At 47.0% G+C, this 16,206-nt stretch overlaps 1 protein-coding gene across 12 annotated transcripts in view; it reads left to right on the forward strand.

Moving 5' to 3' along the window:
- ralgapb (Ral GTPase activating protein non-catalytic subunit beta) overlaps positions 1-15,793 on the forward strand; it is a 34,792-nt gene extending 18,999 nt beyond the window's left edge. For 3 of the 12 annotated variants that reach the window (XM_062545621.1, XM_062545626.1, XM_062545630.1), the window contains 16 exons: positions 1,115-1,248; positions 2,296-2,478; positions 3,011-3,162; positions 3,847-4,034; positions 5,052-5,158; positions 6,088-6,243; positions 6,572-6,622; positions 7,116-7,319; positions 8,865-9,023; positions 9,313-9,481; positions 10,299-10,421; positions 11,083-11,222; positions 11,467-11,572; positions 11,708-11,786; positions 12,780-12,928; positions 13,421-15,793. In XM_062545621.1, coding sequence (XP_062401605.1) covers positions 1,115-1,248; positions 2,296-2,478; positions 3,011-3,162; positions 3,847-4,034; positions 5,052-5,158; positions 6,088-6,243; positions 6,572-6,622; positions 7,116-7,319; positions 8,865-9,023; positions 9,313-9,481; positions 10,299-10,421; positions 11,083-11,222; positions 11,467-11,572; positions 11,708-11,786; positions 12,780-12,928; positions 13,421-13,614 — 2,294 coding nt within the window. In that variant the 3' untranslated portion in view covers positions 13,615-15,793. The remainder of the gene's footprint in view (positions 1-1,114; positions 1,249-2,295; positions 2,479-3,010; positions 3,163-3,846; positions 4,035-5,051; positions 5,159-6,087; positions 6,244-6,571; positions 6,623-7,115; positions 7,320-8,864; positions 9,024-9,312; positions 9,482-10,298; positions 10,422-11,082; positions 11,223-11,466; positions 11,573-11,707; positions 11,787-12,779; positions 12,929-13,420) is intronic. The other 9 variants (XM_062545628.1, XM_062545631.1, XM_062545629.1 and 6 more) reach the window with 7 other exon arrangements.
- Positions 15,794-16,206: the final 413 nt, after the last annotated feature.

The raw sequence follows: 16,206 nt of genomic DNA on the forward strand, positions 1-16,206 counted from the left end.
TTTTTTTTTTTTCATGTATTCACTAAACCAGCTGACTCGAATAAGCACACCATTTGAAACAGTTAGACCGGCTAATCTGAACTGATCTGCTGATTCTACTGCAATCTCCCATTTTAAGTGCACGGGTAAAACCCAATACGTGGTGTGACTTTTTTTACTTTCTGAAGCCAGGTTTTTCCATCTCGGTTTTTCCAAACGATAAAAGGACATTTGTCTTCAACAGATGTACGCTTCTGTTTGTTCTTGTGCCCTGATTTTTTCAGCTGCAGTGTCTCTGTAATTGCATGACAGTTGTCAAGCTCCTATCAAGTCGTTTTCAGCCCATTATTGGCAGTCTGTAAAGCACTTTCAGTATTTCAGAGTCATGGAGTGTTTCCAGTTTTGCCTTTGTGTTTGCTTTGAATGTTAAATTGTATCAGTGGTCACCAGTGTTGTGAAGATTCTAAAAATGCGCCTCTTGAATGTCCCATATTGGATTAACATTTAAATCTGTCCAATTGTCGTCAGGTTTTTTTGTTCAGACATTAATCCAAATGAGTGTTTGGCTCTAGCTTAGCGTTTACTCAGTTCATTTTCCAATTAAACCCAGAGTCTGGGTGTAAGCAGATTGATTTAACAGCTATTAACCTAATTCCTGAAAACACTAGTGACCACTGGAGGTACAAGCCTAGCTTGATAAATGCAAAGCTGTGTGTATGTGTGTGTTTGGATGTGAGAGTCTGTTTATGTGTTTGTGTGGCTGTCTGGCTAGTTGCCTGCTAGACCACTGGCCGTGCTTCTGCTTGCGTTTGGTGTGTGTGTGTGTGACTAACCCCCGGCTCTCTCTCTCCCTCTCCCTCTCTCCTCTCCTCCTTTCCTCCTTTCCTCTCCCTCTCTCCTTTCCTCTCCTCCTCTCCTCTCCTTTCCTCACCCTCTCTTCTCCTCTCCTCTCTTCTCCTCTCCTCTCCTCTCCTACCTCCCTTTCCTTCTCTCCTCATCTCTCCTCTCCTCCACCACCTCCCTCAACCCCTCTCCCTCTCTCCCTCTCTCCCTCTGTCCCTCTCTCCATCCCTCCTCCTCCTCTCTGTCTCTCTGTGGGGCTTTTCTGGCTGGCTCTGGGGGTTTCATATCCAAGCTCTCCACACAGATACAGCCAGCGGCCTCCTCATCCGCAGCATCCACCTGGTCACCCAGCGGCTCAACTCCCAGTGGCGGCCCGACATGAGCATCTCGCTGGCGGCCCTCGAGCTCCTCGCTGGCCTGGCCAAGGTACAAACCACCACACACAGTCACACACACACACACACACACACACACACACACACACACACACACACACACACACACGCACACAAAGTGGCAAACCTCCAGCCTCCAGACTACCGTCTCATTCCCCCAGTCCACAGAGGATGTCACCAGTCCCTGCAGCTGTCTGGATAGAGTTGTAAAGGCTACAACCAGCAGGGTGGTGACTACGTAAATTAGCATGGATGTTTTTTTGTTGTTGTTTGTTTCTTTCTTTTAAAAAAAAAAACAAATGTGGTGGACAGGTGGCGAGAGTAATGGACAGAATGATCCATATGTAATTATGGACCGATCAATATATTTGAGCTGCGCTGCGCTGGCAGGCAGAGCCAAACGGCTCCGTCTCCTCTCCGCCTTATTTGCACGAGCTGCTCCCAACTCGCATGCCCTCGTCTGTCCACTTGCCCTCGCCGTTGACCCTGTGTGGCCTGCCGGCCGTTTCCCAATGAGCTCGGTGTCTCTACATCAAGGTGAGACAAAAAGGGCCGCAGGGCCAGGCTACCCGAGGGCCCCACAGGCCAGACGAGCCCGGGTGGGAGATGCTAATTGGCTCTGGTGAGGGTGAGGGGGAGCTGGAGTGGGCCATGCTGCAGGTCGCTGTGGTGCAGGGGGTGTTTGCAGAGGGGAAGTGGGTGGCGGTGGAGTGCAGGGGGGGGAGGGGGGGTGGTGTGTTTACCCTCTCGTTGGGAGTGATGTCCCGGTGTGAGGCTTGTTACCTAATTAGGAATTTGAAACGGAGATCAAGCAAGTCACCCCATGTGTCCATGCCTCATTTGTCTACAGTATGCATCTGTGTATTCTCTCTCTCTCTCTCACACTCTCTCTCTCTCACACACTCTCTCTCTCTCTCTCTCTCTCTCTGTCATTCTGATAATGCTAATTAGGTTTATGTGTATGATAATAGCCTTGTTGTGTTGCCCTAGCATTTGTAAGGTTATTAAATAATAGCCACAGATGATCATCTCCGTGCCCTCACCCCTCTCCTCTGTGTGTGGTCTCATTAAACCCCAGGTGAGGGCGAGCGTGGAGTCGTCGGACAGGAAGCGCGCGGTGAGCTCGGTCTGCAGCTACATCGTGTACCAGTGCAGTCGCCCGGCGCCGCTGCACTCCCGGGACCTGCACTCCATGATCGTGGCCGCCTTCCAGTGCCTGTGCGTCTGGCTCACCGAGCACCCGGACATGCTCAACGAGAAGGCAAGGGCCCGTCACGCTCCCGCCCTCCCCCCGTCACCTCCCACACACCAACACACACGAGCAGGGCCTAGCTGGGGACGTGCTGCCCTTACTCCACAGCTGTTAGCAGGCCGGTGGTGGGGCATGTGAAGAAGGAATGGATCACTTCTGGATCTATACAGTAGTTTTGTGTTAATGACACCACTGCATGTAATGTTTCATTATGCACATACCTGTAATGTCTACATGAGTTTCACTCCACTGTTAAATACTATATTGTACCTATGTACATCTCAGTAAATGTTACTTTTGAGTAGATGTTATCTGCATATCATTGGCTGTGTGTCTCTACTCTGCACTTAAGCAATACAATTTCCTCTAATCTCAACTAATTGAATCTGGTGTTAGTATTGATTTTATCACTCGGACGTTGCTTTTAGAGGAAGACCCGCTCTCCTTGAGGAGGAGGACTTGACTTCAGTCAGCTGTAGGTGCTGGAGGTTGTTCGATCTCTCCCTCTGCGGTGTGCTCATCTGGGGTTCTCTGTTTGCAGGACTGTCTGATTGAGGTGCTCGAGATCGTAGAGCTGGGCATCTCTGGGAGTAAATCCAAGACGGGCGAACAGGAAGTGAGGTACAAGGCTGACAAGGAGCACAACCCCGCCTCCATGAGGGTGAAGGACGCAGCGGAGGCCACCCTGTCATGGTGAGTACTGAAATGATTTTGGAAACATTGTTTTAATAAAGAAAAACTCTTTATTGTTGCTTTAATTAGAGCTAACTATAACTAGATGTGTTTGTCCAGAGCAGTGGTTCTCAAAGTGGGTGGCAGGCCCACTAGTGGGGATTAGAGACATGACAAGTGGGGCGTCATGAACAGGAGGAAGTTTATTTTGTTTTTTTTATGCCTATCTTAAATAATGCCTTTCTTTTTTCGACAAGGCCACACACAAACATAGGAGTCATAAACAGACACACCTGTGGATTATAACAGTAGATTAGATTCAGCAGACGGGAAATGTAACATAGATTCAAAATGCGAAAATGATATTTTAACAGTCGGATGGAGCTTGAAAATTCCCCACTTCAAACGTGGGGAATGACAGAAAAAGTTTGAGAACCACTGGTCCAAAGTGACTTGTGTAACCACAGTCGAAAAGCAGTAATGAGAAAACAGCAATATTCATAACGCAGTTTCGTTCCTAAAACAGTATTAGATATTATATCACAGTGAAACTACCACTGCTAATAACGAAATCAAAATGTGATTAGAAAGTATTTGGACTAATTGGACAAATGTTGTGTGTGTGTTTGTGTGTGTTTGTGTGTGTGGCTGTGTGTGTTTGTGTGTGTGTGTGTGTGTGTGTGTGTGTGTTTGTGTGTGGGACAGCATCATGCAGGTGCTGGGGGCCTTCCCCTCCCCGAGTGGGCCTGCGTCCCCCTGCAGCCTGCTGAACGAGGAGACGCTGATCAAGTACTCGCGCCTCACCTCCACCAGCCACAGCAACTTCCGCTACTTCGTCCTGGACAACTCCGTCATCCTGGCCATGTTGGAGCAGCCGCTGGGCAACGAGCAGAGTGAGTTACTCCTACTCACACACACACACACACACACACACACACATACACACACACACACACACACACACACACACACACACACGCCAATCATTTGGATTAAGTCTAATGTGTGATGTGGAACTAAAGCCAATTTAATAACTTGGCAAAAACCTATTTGGGATTTTATTACTGTAAGCAAAGTCGTATGTACAAGCATACCACAGCCTGCACCAACTCTACTTGAGCCAGTGGCGTTGGCTTTTTGTTTTTTACATTTTAAAGTGTGAGTGTGAAGGGTGTTTGAGTGAGGAGTCGTTTTTCGGGTGTGTGTATGTGTGAGGGTTGGCTGCTAGCGTTCTCTCGAATGTCACACATTCAATAGGTGTGAAGAGTGACTCTGGGAAAGCAAACCGTGTATTCTGTCGTGCAAAATAGGAAGCAGTAAAGTGTCAGTAGTGGAAACATGAGCACAGAATTTAAATTGCGCAGCCAATTTAGGACACCTCGCTTTCCTGGAGAACGATCAGTTTAAAAAATGTAATTGGAGGAGGCAGGGCAGTCTGTATGTTTCAATCTCCTGTAAACAGCCTGACAAACTGTACACCTCAAGCAGAGAGAACTAGCTTATCTCCCCTAGACACCAGGCAACTGGGATCTGAACATCTCAGGTTTGTAGACCCAAACAGATGGTTGGAGATCTCACTCTCTGGGTACTTTAGGAAGAGCAAGGGGGGGAATGTGAATAGTATAAACCGGTCTCATACCGTTACTCTCAGCAAATGTCTGCTCAGGAACCGGGGAGATATCTGGTCTCAGTTATGCTGACAGGAACAGGAGATGAGGACAGATAGTAAACTGTGTGAAGCAAAGCCGGAAATCTACTAATGCGTGTCTGTTTGGGAGAGGAGTCGCACTTTGCCGTTTGCAACTGAAATGTTGTCAGTGGCTAATGGAGAATGGAGACTGAACAGCAGGCCTGGCTTTCTCTGTGTGTGTGTGGTTGTGTGCGTGTGTGTGTGTGTGTGTGTGTGTCAGCAGACCCGTGTCCCTCCGTCACCATGCTCATCCGTGGTATGTCCGGTCGCCACGCCTGGACCATGCAGCTCTTCCATCAGCCGCGAGGAGCCAGGGCCAGCCAGAAGGTACGTGACTGTCCACACGAGCCGCACGCTGCCTTTCCATTCAGCTCCCTCACACACACACATCTGCATGCGTGGGATCAACACAAGGTCATCAGGGCAACGTTTACAGAAACAGCCAGCTATAAATATACAGGAATAAACAGTTTCCATTCATTTGGTGCAACATTTTTCCACTAATGAGCTAATTAGTTGCGATAAAGCCATATTTAAAGCAGCCATATTGCCAGGTGTAAGATGCTATTTCAGAGAGCAGAAGGTGAGATACTGTAATGGTGTAAGACACACAGTACACTAGATGCCACTGCTGGGAGCCTGTCAGAAACCCTAGGAGCAGTACAAAGTGTAAAACCACTCAACTAAGCCCTTAAATGTGCTAATACCTTGCAAAATACCACCAGCACTGCAGTCAACACTGATTAAAGCTGGCTGATATCCCAACTATCCATTCCAAGAACTTGACAAATGTGGTTGTGTTCAAGACCAACAGTACAGAGCGGTCTAAAGCAGCCCTGTGAACCAGCCCCAGATCACAGAACCGTAGTGCATATCCTGGGTGATGGTGTGGATGAGTCATGTGTTTATCTGTGTGTATGTCATTAAAAAGGGATTTGAAGATGATGCCAAAGGTCGGTTAGGTCCCTTTCTACAGGTGTATGAAATCAAGCACCTTAATTATGAATGCAGACTGCATGGTGCTTGATTAATGCACCTGTGGAGAGGGACCTGATGAAAGCCATGAATAATAGCATACTTTAGAATGGGCCGAATGGCTGCATGGTGTTGCTGTAAGGAAATCAGGTGGGATTCCAGTAGCTGTGTGTAGTGAGGGGTGGAGATCTGTGTACTGTACTGTGTGCTGTGTCCCAGTGATGTCCATCTGTTTGGCTCGCCGCTTTTGTCCTGCGCTCACGAGTCTGTTGGTCCGGCAGCAGGTGTTCGTCCCAGAGGCTCGGCCCACACCAAAGAACGACGTGGGCATCCGCTTCAACGTCAAGCACAGGCCCTTCCCCGAGGAGGTGGACAAGATCCCCTTCGTCAAGGCTGACCTCAGCATCCCGGACCTGCACGACATCGTGGACAAGGAGGTAGGGCGGCGGCACGGACCCCAGTGAAATGTGGAGAGGAATTAATCACTTTGTATTGAAGTCCGACGATCTTCTCTAAACTTTGTCCTCCATCTGTTTGTTGCATAAGCCCTTATTCAGCGTTCGCTTGGCCTTCACTCAGTCAATTATTCATCAGCATCATCATCTGCTTTATTTATATGCCAGCAGTGCCGCACAGGTTTTTTTAGATATATTAATTTATTTTCTGGGCCGGTCACCGTAGTTTTGAAATGTGGCGGCTATGTGTGCGCTAGCGGTGCTTTAGCGCTTAGCGTCCTCCTGAGCTGTGTGGTTTGTTGACTGACAGGCCGAGTGCTCCAGGAGGCGGAGCTCCACGCCACGGCACACAGATCCTGCCGTGAGTCTGCCTAACACACGCACGCGAGGCCGGAGGCTCCTCGGGAATGCGGAGCTTCGAAACGTTTTGCTCCCCGGGCTCTCAGTCGGCCATTTTGAGGCTGAGAGGATGGAGAGCAAAGCGGTTTGAGTGGGGAGAGAAAGGCTTGAGTGGGTGCTCTCCAGAGCTACACCTTTTGCTGTGTATGGTGGGACGGTGGGCTTTCTTGGGGGTGGTGTGTGGGTGGATACGGCTGGGGGTGTGTGTGTGTCTGTGTGTGGTGGTGTCAATATGTTTGAAATGGTGACCACTGTTGATCAGAAGTGCATATGAGTGCAAGGGTCCTTTTGGGTGTTATGTAAAATCAAGTGATGTCACACGTGCGCCTCGTAAACTGACATACAGTCCGATTTCACATTGAGGTGTGTGTGTGGGTGTGCGCGTTTCTGTCTATATGTGTGTATATGCATGTGTTTCATCTCATCTGTGTGTGTGTGTGTGTGTGTGTGTGCAGCTGGAGCTGCAGCACGAGCGTCTGCGCGGGGTGATGGGGAAGCAGACCGAGTACGAGTCGGCGCTGGAGCAGTACAGCGAGCAGCTCTGGAGGAACCGCAGCTTCCCCGACCCCGACTGCAAGCCGCCGCCCCCCTCCCAGGAGTTCCAGACCGCCCGCCTCTTCCTCTCCCACTTCGGCTTCCTCTCTCTGGAGGCACTCAAGGTACAGCAGGCCGCACTCTCCCCCTGGGCCCACACACATCCACGCACATATGTGCAGTAGTGAAGAACATACATTACACATACCGTATGTGTGCAGTAGTAAAGAACATACATTACACAGTCATTAGTTACATGCTGCACTGTATTACCATTTAGTCAGCATAACGTGTACTATATATGGAATAACTAGGCCAATATGTGCTTATTCTATATAGTAAACTGTGTAGTGAATGAGTAGCTAAAGGGACCATATGGTGGTTATTCACCACACAGTGATTTCCTGTGTATTAGCCATCTCGTATATAAACCGCATGATGGTGTTTTAGGCAAATTAAAAAAAGACAAAAGCTTGCATTGACCGCACCTGTGCATTAACCGCAGTGTCCAATAGCCCAATAAGTCAGAATCTGAATCCGATCAGACAGAAGAATGAAGAAAACGGTATGAATACTGTTTATTCATCTCCGAGCTGTGGACATTTTACAAAAAAAGATGTATAAACTGATCATTAGTCAGAATCTCAGAAAATGGCGGTACAGCGTACTCTGTAGTGAATGGATGGATGTTCCAAACACACAGTCTCCCACTATCCTTGAATCTATTGATCTGTCTATCCATGTATTTGGAAGAATGACACTAACATACACACTATCTAGCTATCTGTATCCATCACACACATTTGTCTATTCGTTTAGCTGTCTGTCTCTATCTGGCTCGGTCTCATTCTCCCCCTCCTTGTCTTTCTCTCTCTGTCCCTCGCTCCATCTCTCTCCCCTCTCATCTCGTCTCCTGAGCCAGAGTATTGGCGGCGTGTGAACACAGCCACCTTAACCACTTCATTTGTTCAGTAGACACTCACTGACTAACTTGAAAATCACTTGATGCTAACAAATTTACATTTATATTGCCTTACTTGAGGTGTCCTGTCTTTTGCTCGGACTGATTATAAATAAGTCTATTGGATCATCTGTTTTCATTATAATGTGAACTCAGAACAGAAGAACAATACGGAAGGCACATTTTTTGGTTTGTTTTTCTGATTTCCTGCATATATGTGTGCATAATGAGCTTTTGACCTTTTCCATGAAATGGTTCGGTTAATTGGATGAATTATATAGGCTAATAAATAAAACATGGATTTTTCACAGCATCTGATTTGTCAGCCTGTCATAAGATTAGTTTAACTATCCATCTTCATGCAATACCATATTTACTTCATGTTATGACTTTTGTGATTATCATATTGTGACTAAGGACAACAAAATGTACCCAATTATTGGAGGATGAGTACATAAATGGGACCCAATTAGCTGTTCTAATGAAAAAGAGTCAGTGGCAATATGACAATGGTAACTCTGAGTGAAGGTCTGAACACAAACATTGTGAAGAAATGAGGCAAAAGTGAGAAAAGAAAGAATTGAGGAATTAAACACAACAAATTGCAAATTAAAAAGTAAAAATACCCTGTGTGTACCGACCGATTCCTGTATGGATGGTGTGTGTGTGTGTGTCCAGACACTAATGACCTGTGCTCTCTGGCCGACAGGAGCCCGGAAACAGCCGGCTGCCTCCGCACCTCATCGCCCTGGACTCCTCCCTGCCTGGCTTCTTTGACGACGTCGGTTACCTCGACCTGTTGCCGGGCCGACCGTGCGACACGGTGTTCATCTTCTACATGAAGGCGGGCCAGAAGAGCAGTCAGGAGGTAGGGAGCGGAGCGGAGTGGAGTAGAGTGGAGTAGGAGCCCTCGGGCGCTGGGCAGACCGCCATCAGTGGCTGGTTGTCAGAGAGCTGTCTGTCTGCTTAGGTGTCTATCCCCATGTCTGCCTTGATGTCTGTCTGTCCAGTGGCTTGTCTCTGTCTGTGTAATCAATATACTGATTGGAATGAGCAATCTTGACCTCTACTTCTCTCTGTCTCTGGCACACACACACACACACACACACACACACACACACACGCTAAATCGCTCTTCCTCCATCACTCGCGTCCAGATTCTGAGGAACGTGGAGTCGTCGGCTAACGTGCAGAGGCACTTCCTGGAGCTGCTGATGTCGCTGGGCTGGCCGGTGGAGGTGGGCCAGCACCCCGGCTGGACGGGCAGCGTCTACACCAGCTGGACCATCAACACCACCGCAAACGGCACTGACCACAGCTTCACCGGTGAGCTTCACGGACGCAGTGCACTTAGTTTAGATCCGCACACATTTACAAAGCCAGATGCCACTTAGACAAACACATGTGCCCACAGCTACTGCACACACACTGTAAGAGCACAACACGTTTATGTATTCAGCACATTTCCAACCAAAGGCAATTCAGTGGGCTTCATGTATTCACATGCAAATGTATTTAAATGCAGGCATTCACACACACATATATGAATAGTTACGCTCTCTCATAAGCAAATGGTGTTTTATAGTAGCCCTTTACACATGTATGGTGCGGTACACTCTCACTCTCTTGTTCACCACCCCCAATTGCATTTACAGTGTCTCTCTCACACACACACATACACTTACACACACACACACACACACACACACACACACACATAGACAAATCTGTTTGCCTGACTGTGTGTGCGTGGGCGGCTCATCTAGCCCTTCCAGTGAGCTGTATGGACACCTCGCCCAAGGATGTTTTTAAAAACCAAATGAGGAGTTAGGAGACGGGCTCTTTGAACAAGCTCAAGAATTGCCAGCGCTCGCCGGATTAGAAGGAGCTGTCTCAGGGAGCGCTCGGAGTCGGCCCTGACTGATCTCCTCCTGAATATTGATAAGGCCCGGGCAGACCAAGCTGATCGGAGAAGCGCCCGCCGCACGGAAATGCCGTCTTTAATAGCCTCTCCATCGTCCGCGTGGAAGTGTGATTAAAAGTCCTGTCGTTTTTTTTCCCTTCCCTCTTCTTTCTCGGTCTCTTCTTCCTCGCTCTCTTCTTCTCCCTTCTTCTCCTTCTCCATCACTCTCCGTCTTGGCAGATGAGTCAGACTCGCTGGGCGACACGGGCGGAGGCGCGTTCAACGGCGAGAGGCGTGTGCTCTACTACGCCGACGCGCTGACCGAGATCGCCTTCGTGGTGCCGTGCCTGAGCGACTCGTCCGGTGAGACACTGGTGCTCCGCACTGCCTCATTGTGTTGATGAACCTCTGTTATTTTTTATTCTTCTCTCTCTCCCTCCTTCTCCTTCTGTCTGTCTCTCTCTCTCTCTCTCTCTCTCTCTCTCATTCACTCTCTCTATACACCTCTGCTTGGGGAGGGGATTGATTAAATCTGGGACATTGTTCATCATATAGCAGTTCTGGTGCCCAATTAGATTTTTCATCTATGTGTGTGTGTGTGTGTGTGTGTGTGTGTGTGTGTGTGTGTGTGTGTGTGTGTGTGTGTGTGTGTGTATGTGTGAGCATGACTGGGCGGGTTATTGATTTTCCCACCATGTTGGGCCATTTCTGGCGATGTCGAGGAAACAGTCATTCTGTTTGATCCTCTGATTACATTGCCTATGTCCAATCATTAACGAGAGATGAAAAATAACTGTAGTGATGCATGCTGTGTGTGTGTGTGTGTGTGTGTGTGTGTGTGTGTGTGTGTGTGTGTGTGTGTGTGTGTGTGTGTGTGTGTGTGTGTGTGTGTGTGTGTGTGTGTGTGTGTGTGTGTGTGTGTGTGTGTGTGTGTGTGTGTGTGTGTGTGTGTGTGTGTGTGTGTGTGTGTGTGTGCGCGTGTGTGCGTGTGTGCGTGTGCGCGCGCATTGATGTGTGATTGCAGAGGAGTCCTCGGAGAACAGCTTCCCCACGGTGGACTCCGACTCCCAGTTGGAGCTCCTGCCCACTCTGCTGAAGCAGCCAAACCAACTCACGCTGGAGCTCTTTCCCAACCACTCCGACAACATGGGGCCCACACAGCGGGTACACACACACACACACACACACACACACACACACACACACACACACACACACTATCCCCTCCCCACCACCACGACCCCTCTACCACTACCTCACATGCAATAATCTAGACAGACACAAACAGTCATAGTCGAAACTTACCGACCCTTAATGGCCCTATTAGGGGTTTATTTATTGAACTTTCTGTTTTGTGGACTGTCCTTAACAAGAAGTGTGTGTGTGTGTGTGTGTGTGTGTGATTTAGAGTCCTACGGTGAAGAGCAAAAAGACTCCCTCAGGCAGATCCATTCCTACTCTGGGGCCCGACACTAAAGTGCTGGTGGTTTGGGTGGAGCGTTTCGACGACATAGGTAAGGTGCTCGCAGACACAACGCCATCCCACAACACCGGTTCCCTCGTACTGTGAGAGCGGTAGCCTTTAGTGACCGCATCCCATGACGGAGATGTCCGAGACTCACATCGTGTGTCTTCTCCTCCCCTATCAGAGAACTTCCCTCTGGGCGACCTACTGGCGGAGACTAGCACAGGGGTGGAGACCAACGTCAACAGCAGCACTTCCTGCAGGTGAGAACACTCCACACCCAGGTCAAAGGTCAAACACGTTGCCGTCGTCTCACGGACTGGCGAGATGTCTGAGCAACAAGCAAAGATGCACTAAAGCTAATAAAAGTGAGCACAATCATGTTGCTCATCTAATACCTTGAGAAAACAAACATGGACGGGGCAGCTTAAAGCACGGAATTCAATTGAAAGAAAATGAAGCCTTAATGAGTGTTAACTGGAACGTTTGGTGCCTCTCCTGAAGGGAGAGATAGTTCTAGAATGCACTCATCATGGTTAACGTAACTAATAAGCCCTGAGAGGCAGTGGGTTACTCTGATGGTGGAACAGCTAAGGGGCTCCACTTGCACGTCGTGCTTAAAACCCCCCCTTGGCTGTTCTAAAATTAGTGTAACCTACTACGGACTCGAGTGGCTCATTGCTTTTCTAAAACGGTTACTGCATACAGTATATCTGGCAAGATTTCACAGCAATGAGAAATTTAACAAATTATTCATAATAATTCTTATTCTAGATTCATAGATTCTTTCTTCCGCCAAGAAATATATTTCCTCTATCAGAATGGTTACCAAGCAACGTCGTCAAGACACAGCAACTCTAACTTTTGTATCAATTTTGTGGTAATATAAAACGAAATGCCAGCATGTGTGATTATGCTGGGTTATACAATGGCATCAAGCACAATTTAGTCATTCATTATCAACGGGAACTACCCCAGAGATATATATACAACCTATATATCAACGGGAACTATCCGGTATAGAGTGGAATGTTTGGTCCTTCTCCTGAAGGGGAGATCATTCTAGAACGTGCTCATCATGGTAAAATAGATATTGCTAATTTTCTTCGGTTGCCTAATGCCTTAGTTCAATCCATATCTTAATTCACTCACTCACTCACTCACTGATCCTCTCTTTCTCCCTCCCCCTTCGATCTCTCCTTTCTCTCTTTCTCTCCCTCCCTCTCTCTCCTTCCATCTCTCTTTCCCTCCCTCAGGACCACGTTCTCAGAGAAAGACGTGCCTGTGATCTTCATCCACCCACTGAAGACGGGACTGTTCCGCATCAAGCTGCACGGGGCCATGGGCAAGTTCAGCATGGTCATCCCTCTGGTGGACGGCATGGTGGTCAGCCGACGCTCGTTAGGTGAGGAGAGCTGGTCCTAACTCTGTGTGTGTGTGTGTGTGTGTGTGTGTGTGTGTGTGTTCATGTGTTTATTATGACCCTGTGCACTTTCATATCTGAGCTCTTACTTTAACTTGTCATCAAGTGAAGAGCTTCTGTGTACATTTGTTCCCCTTTGAGCCAAGGAATGGTGTGTGTGTGTGTGTGTGTGTGTGTGTGTGTGTGTGTGTGTGTGTGTGTGTGTGTGTGTGTGTGTGTGTGTGTGTGTGTGTCTGTGTGTGTCTGTGTGTGTCTGTGTGTGTGTGTGTGTGTGTGTGTGTGTGTGTGTGTGTGTGTGTTCATAACAAGACTACATACAATGTGCTCAGTTTCACCATGCATGATTTGTGTGTGGTCTTGTGTAGCTTAAGAGGCTTTTTATTGAGGGATGTTGTGTTTGCATTTGAATAAGTATTAGTCACTCCAAGAAAATAAATTAATGTGTGTGTGTGTGTGTGTGTGTGTCTGGGTCAGGGTTCCTGGTGCGTCAGACAGTGATAAACGCCTGCAGGCGTAAGCGTCTGGAGAGCGACTCGTACAGTCCGCCCCACGTGCGCCGCAAGCAGAAGATCGCCGACATCGTCAACCGCTACCGCAACAAGCAGCTGGAGCCGGAGTTCTATACCTCGCTCTTCCAGGAGGTCGGAGAGGGCAGCCTCGATCCTTAACGCACACACACACACACATTCACTACAATCCTGGAAAATGCAAAACAAGGACACACACACACCCAACCAAACACACACTCAAACACTCATGAGCGAGCTCCAATGCTGGAGAACAGGCCGTTTTGTTTCCGTTTTCACCTACTTTTCTCATATACAAACAGTACTGTACCTGTTGGATTTTATTGCTGTCATTCTCTTACATGAACACACACACACACACAGACACACACACACAAACTCACACAAACATACATACAAACACACACAGAGAGAGCGAGAGATAGAGAGAGCCCATTCTCCAAGCTGTTAAGTTTTATTAAGAGTTTTTTTTTTCCTGCAATGTCATGTTCCAGACATGACCCAGACTACTGTATTTTAGTTGATCTTTTCTTTTTTGCGTGTTTGTGTGTGCTAATGATGTCTTGTCAGAGAGAGAAGGATAACTGTTAACACTACAATCCATCAACACGAGGTGCCATCGACTGCGCTGTCTAGTGGACTGTTATAACACGTGGGTTTAATCTGAAAGCGTGACTGCTGCCAGCATCACAGCCGTGTGTGTCTCTTTCATTTCCTAACACGGAGAGACAGACACGTTTATTTGTTTTTGTTTTGTTTTTGTTATTTTTTCCTTCCTTGTTTTCCATCAACCCATGTGCCAGTAAACATTGAACTCTTTAGTAGTGTAAGTCTTGTTGATTTGGATCTCAGGTAGTTTTGTTCCATGTGTTGTTGTTGTTGTTGTGTGTTGGCACGTCAGCTTCAGCTTCAAGTGACTGTGCACTCCACTGGCCTGGCACTCGGCCTCTGAGGGCACCCTTCACCCTCTGGGTCTGAGGGCACCCTTCACCCTCTGGGTCTGTGGGCATCCTTCAGCCTCTGGGCTCCAGGTCACAGGCTCCTCTTGCACTTACAAACATGACTCTTTATTTTTGCTTTGAAGACACTGACTGATGACTGATACCAGTGTTGCCATTGTGGGTTTCTGTGGGGTTGATCAGTTCTTTTTTTTGGTGCCAAGACTGAAACCTCAAGTAAGTTCTTCCAGTTCACTAGAACGAGTGGCATGGTTTGTGGAGGGGATATCTATATTTACTGTATGTGTTAAGCTTTTTTTTTCCCCTTTCACATTTATTTGGCTTAGGCTACATCTATAAAACCATGATTGGATTCACAGTGATTTCTGTCACATTTCTCACAGCCAAGTGGCATGAATCATTTCACTTTTTGTATTAATTAATTATCGTCTTTTTTATTATTTTTCCATTTGACTTATGAAGCAATTTGAACCAAATACAAAGGGCTTGATTTCCCCCTGTTGTTTTCCCTTTTGTTCATTTTCTGGACCTCTGGTTTAGCAGAACCACCGATTATTGGTCCAGACATTTATTTCATCATGTAGTTTCACTCATTTTTTTTGTTTATTTATTGTTGTGGCCATTTCAAGTGTCTGGTTGCACCCAGCTGTTGTCAAACTTCACTGTTGTCTAGTATCCATTTCAGCTGATAGCACATCGCATTGTCGACATTTCTGCACTAGCGACTGAAAGAGGAGACTTAGGAGGAAAAGAAAAGCTCCACCATTACTGTACTCAGTCCTGAACGCTCATACCCTTTTTTCTAAACTATAACTTTGTTTTCAAAGTTCTCTACTTTTTAAATACAAAATGGTCTTTACGGTCCATAAGGACTGATTAGAGAGCTACGACTGAATTTTTGATGTCGAAAAAAAAAAAAAGACGAGCTGAAATGTTGAAATGCCATGGAGGACCCCTATGAGCTGGTCATCTGACCGAAAGAATTATGTTTTGAGAAAGCAAAACCTCTAACATATCTGTCTAGGGGGTGTGTATGGCTGTTTTAAATACAATTTATTATTATTAAGCCACCTGCTTTAATATGAATAATGTTATACACACATTCTTTTGTCATTTGTTTGAGATGATTTTTCTCTCTGCTGTTTTCTGTAAATATTGGAAGCATCATCTTGTATAAAGTTGGATGATATGTACATATGAAAGTGTGGAAGTTGAGTTCACTCATCCGATCTTTGCTCTTTAGGAAAGGCACAAAAAACGCTTGTTTGTATTTATGCCTATTATATATGTGTCCAAAAGAAACACATTGAATATTGAATGTAACACATGTAATGAATAAAGATTTTAATTAACTTCTTAAACACCAACAGTCCTTGATGATTCTTTCCGGAAAAATCTGTTTGAAAGCGTTAGTTAGTGTTTCATTATTGCACTCTCGTTCCCAGTAGACGGTGTTGCTCTGCAGATAAACAAAGAGGGTTTTCCTTCAGGTGCTCTGCTCCGACCCAAGTTGTTTGTCACTGTCTGCTTTGTGTAGATAACAGTGGCAGCGTCGTTCTGTAGCTTTCTAGGCCTTTGAGCTGATTTGTGATAGAGGTTTAATGTTTCTTTTGCCTTTTTAGGGAAGAGGATTAGATGACATTCTTGACCTTTTTTATGCAATGGCTAAAAGCAATGCATACTTTTTGCTGGGATTCTTCCAGCCCTTGGGGCCATCTACAGACACTAACCCTCCAGTCTCACCACATGGGGGCAGTAGAGCATCTGTACACCG

The sequence above is a fragment of the Sardina pilchardus genome, chromosome 9 (genome assembly GCF_963854185.1).
Source record: "Sardina pilchardus chromosome 9, fSarPil1.1, whole genome shotgun sequence".
In the NCBI taxonomy this organism is placed as follows: domain Eukaryota; kingdom Metazoa; phylum Chordata; class Actinopteri; order Clupeiformes; family Clupeidae; genus Sardina; species Sardina pilchardus.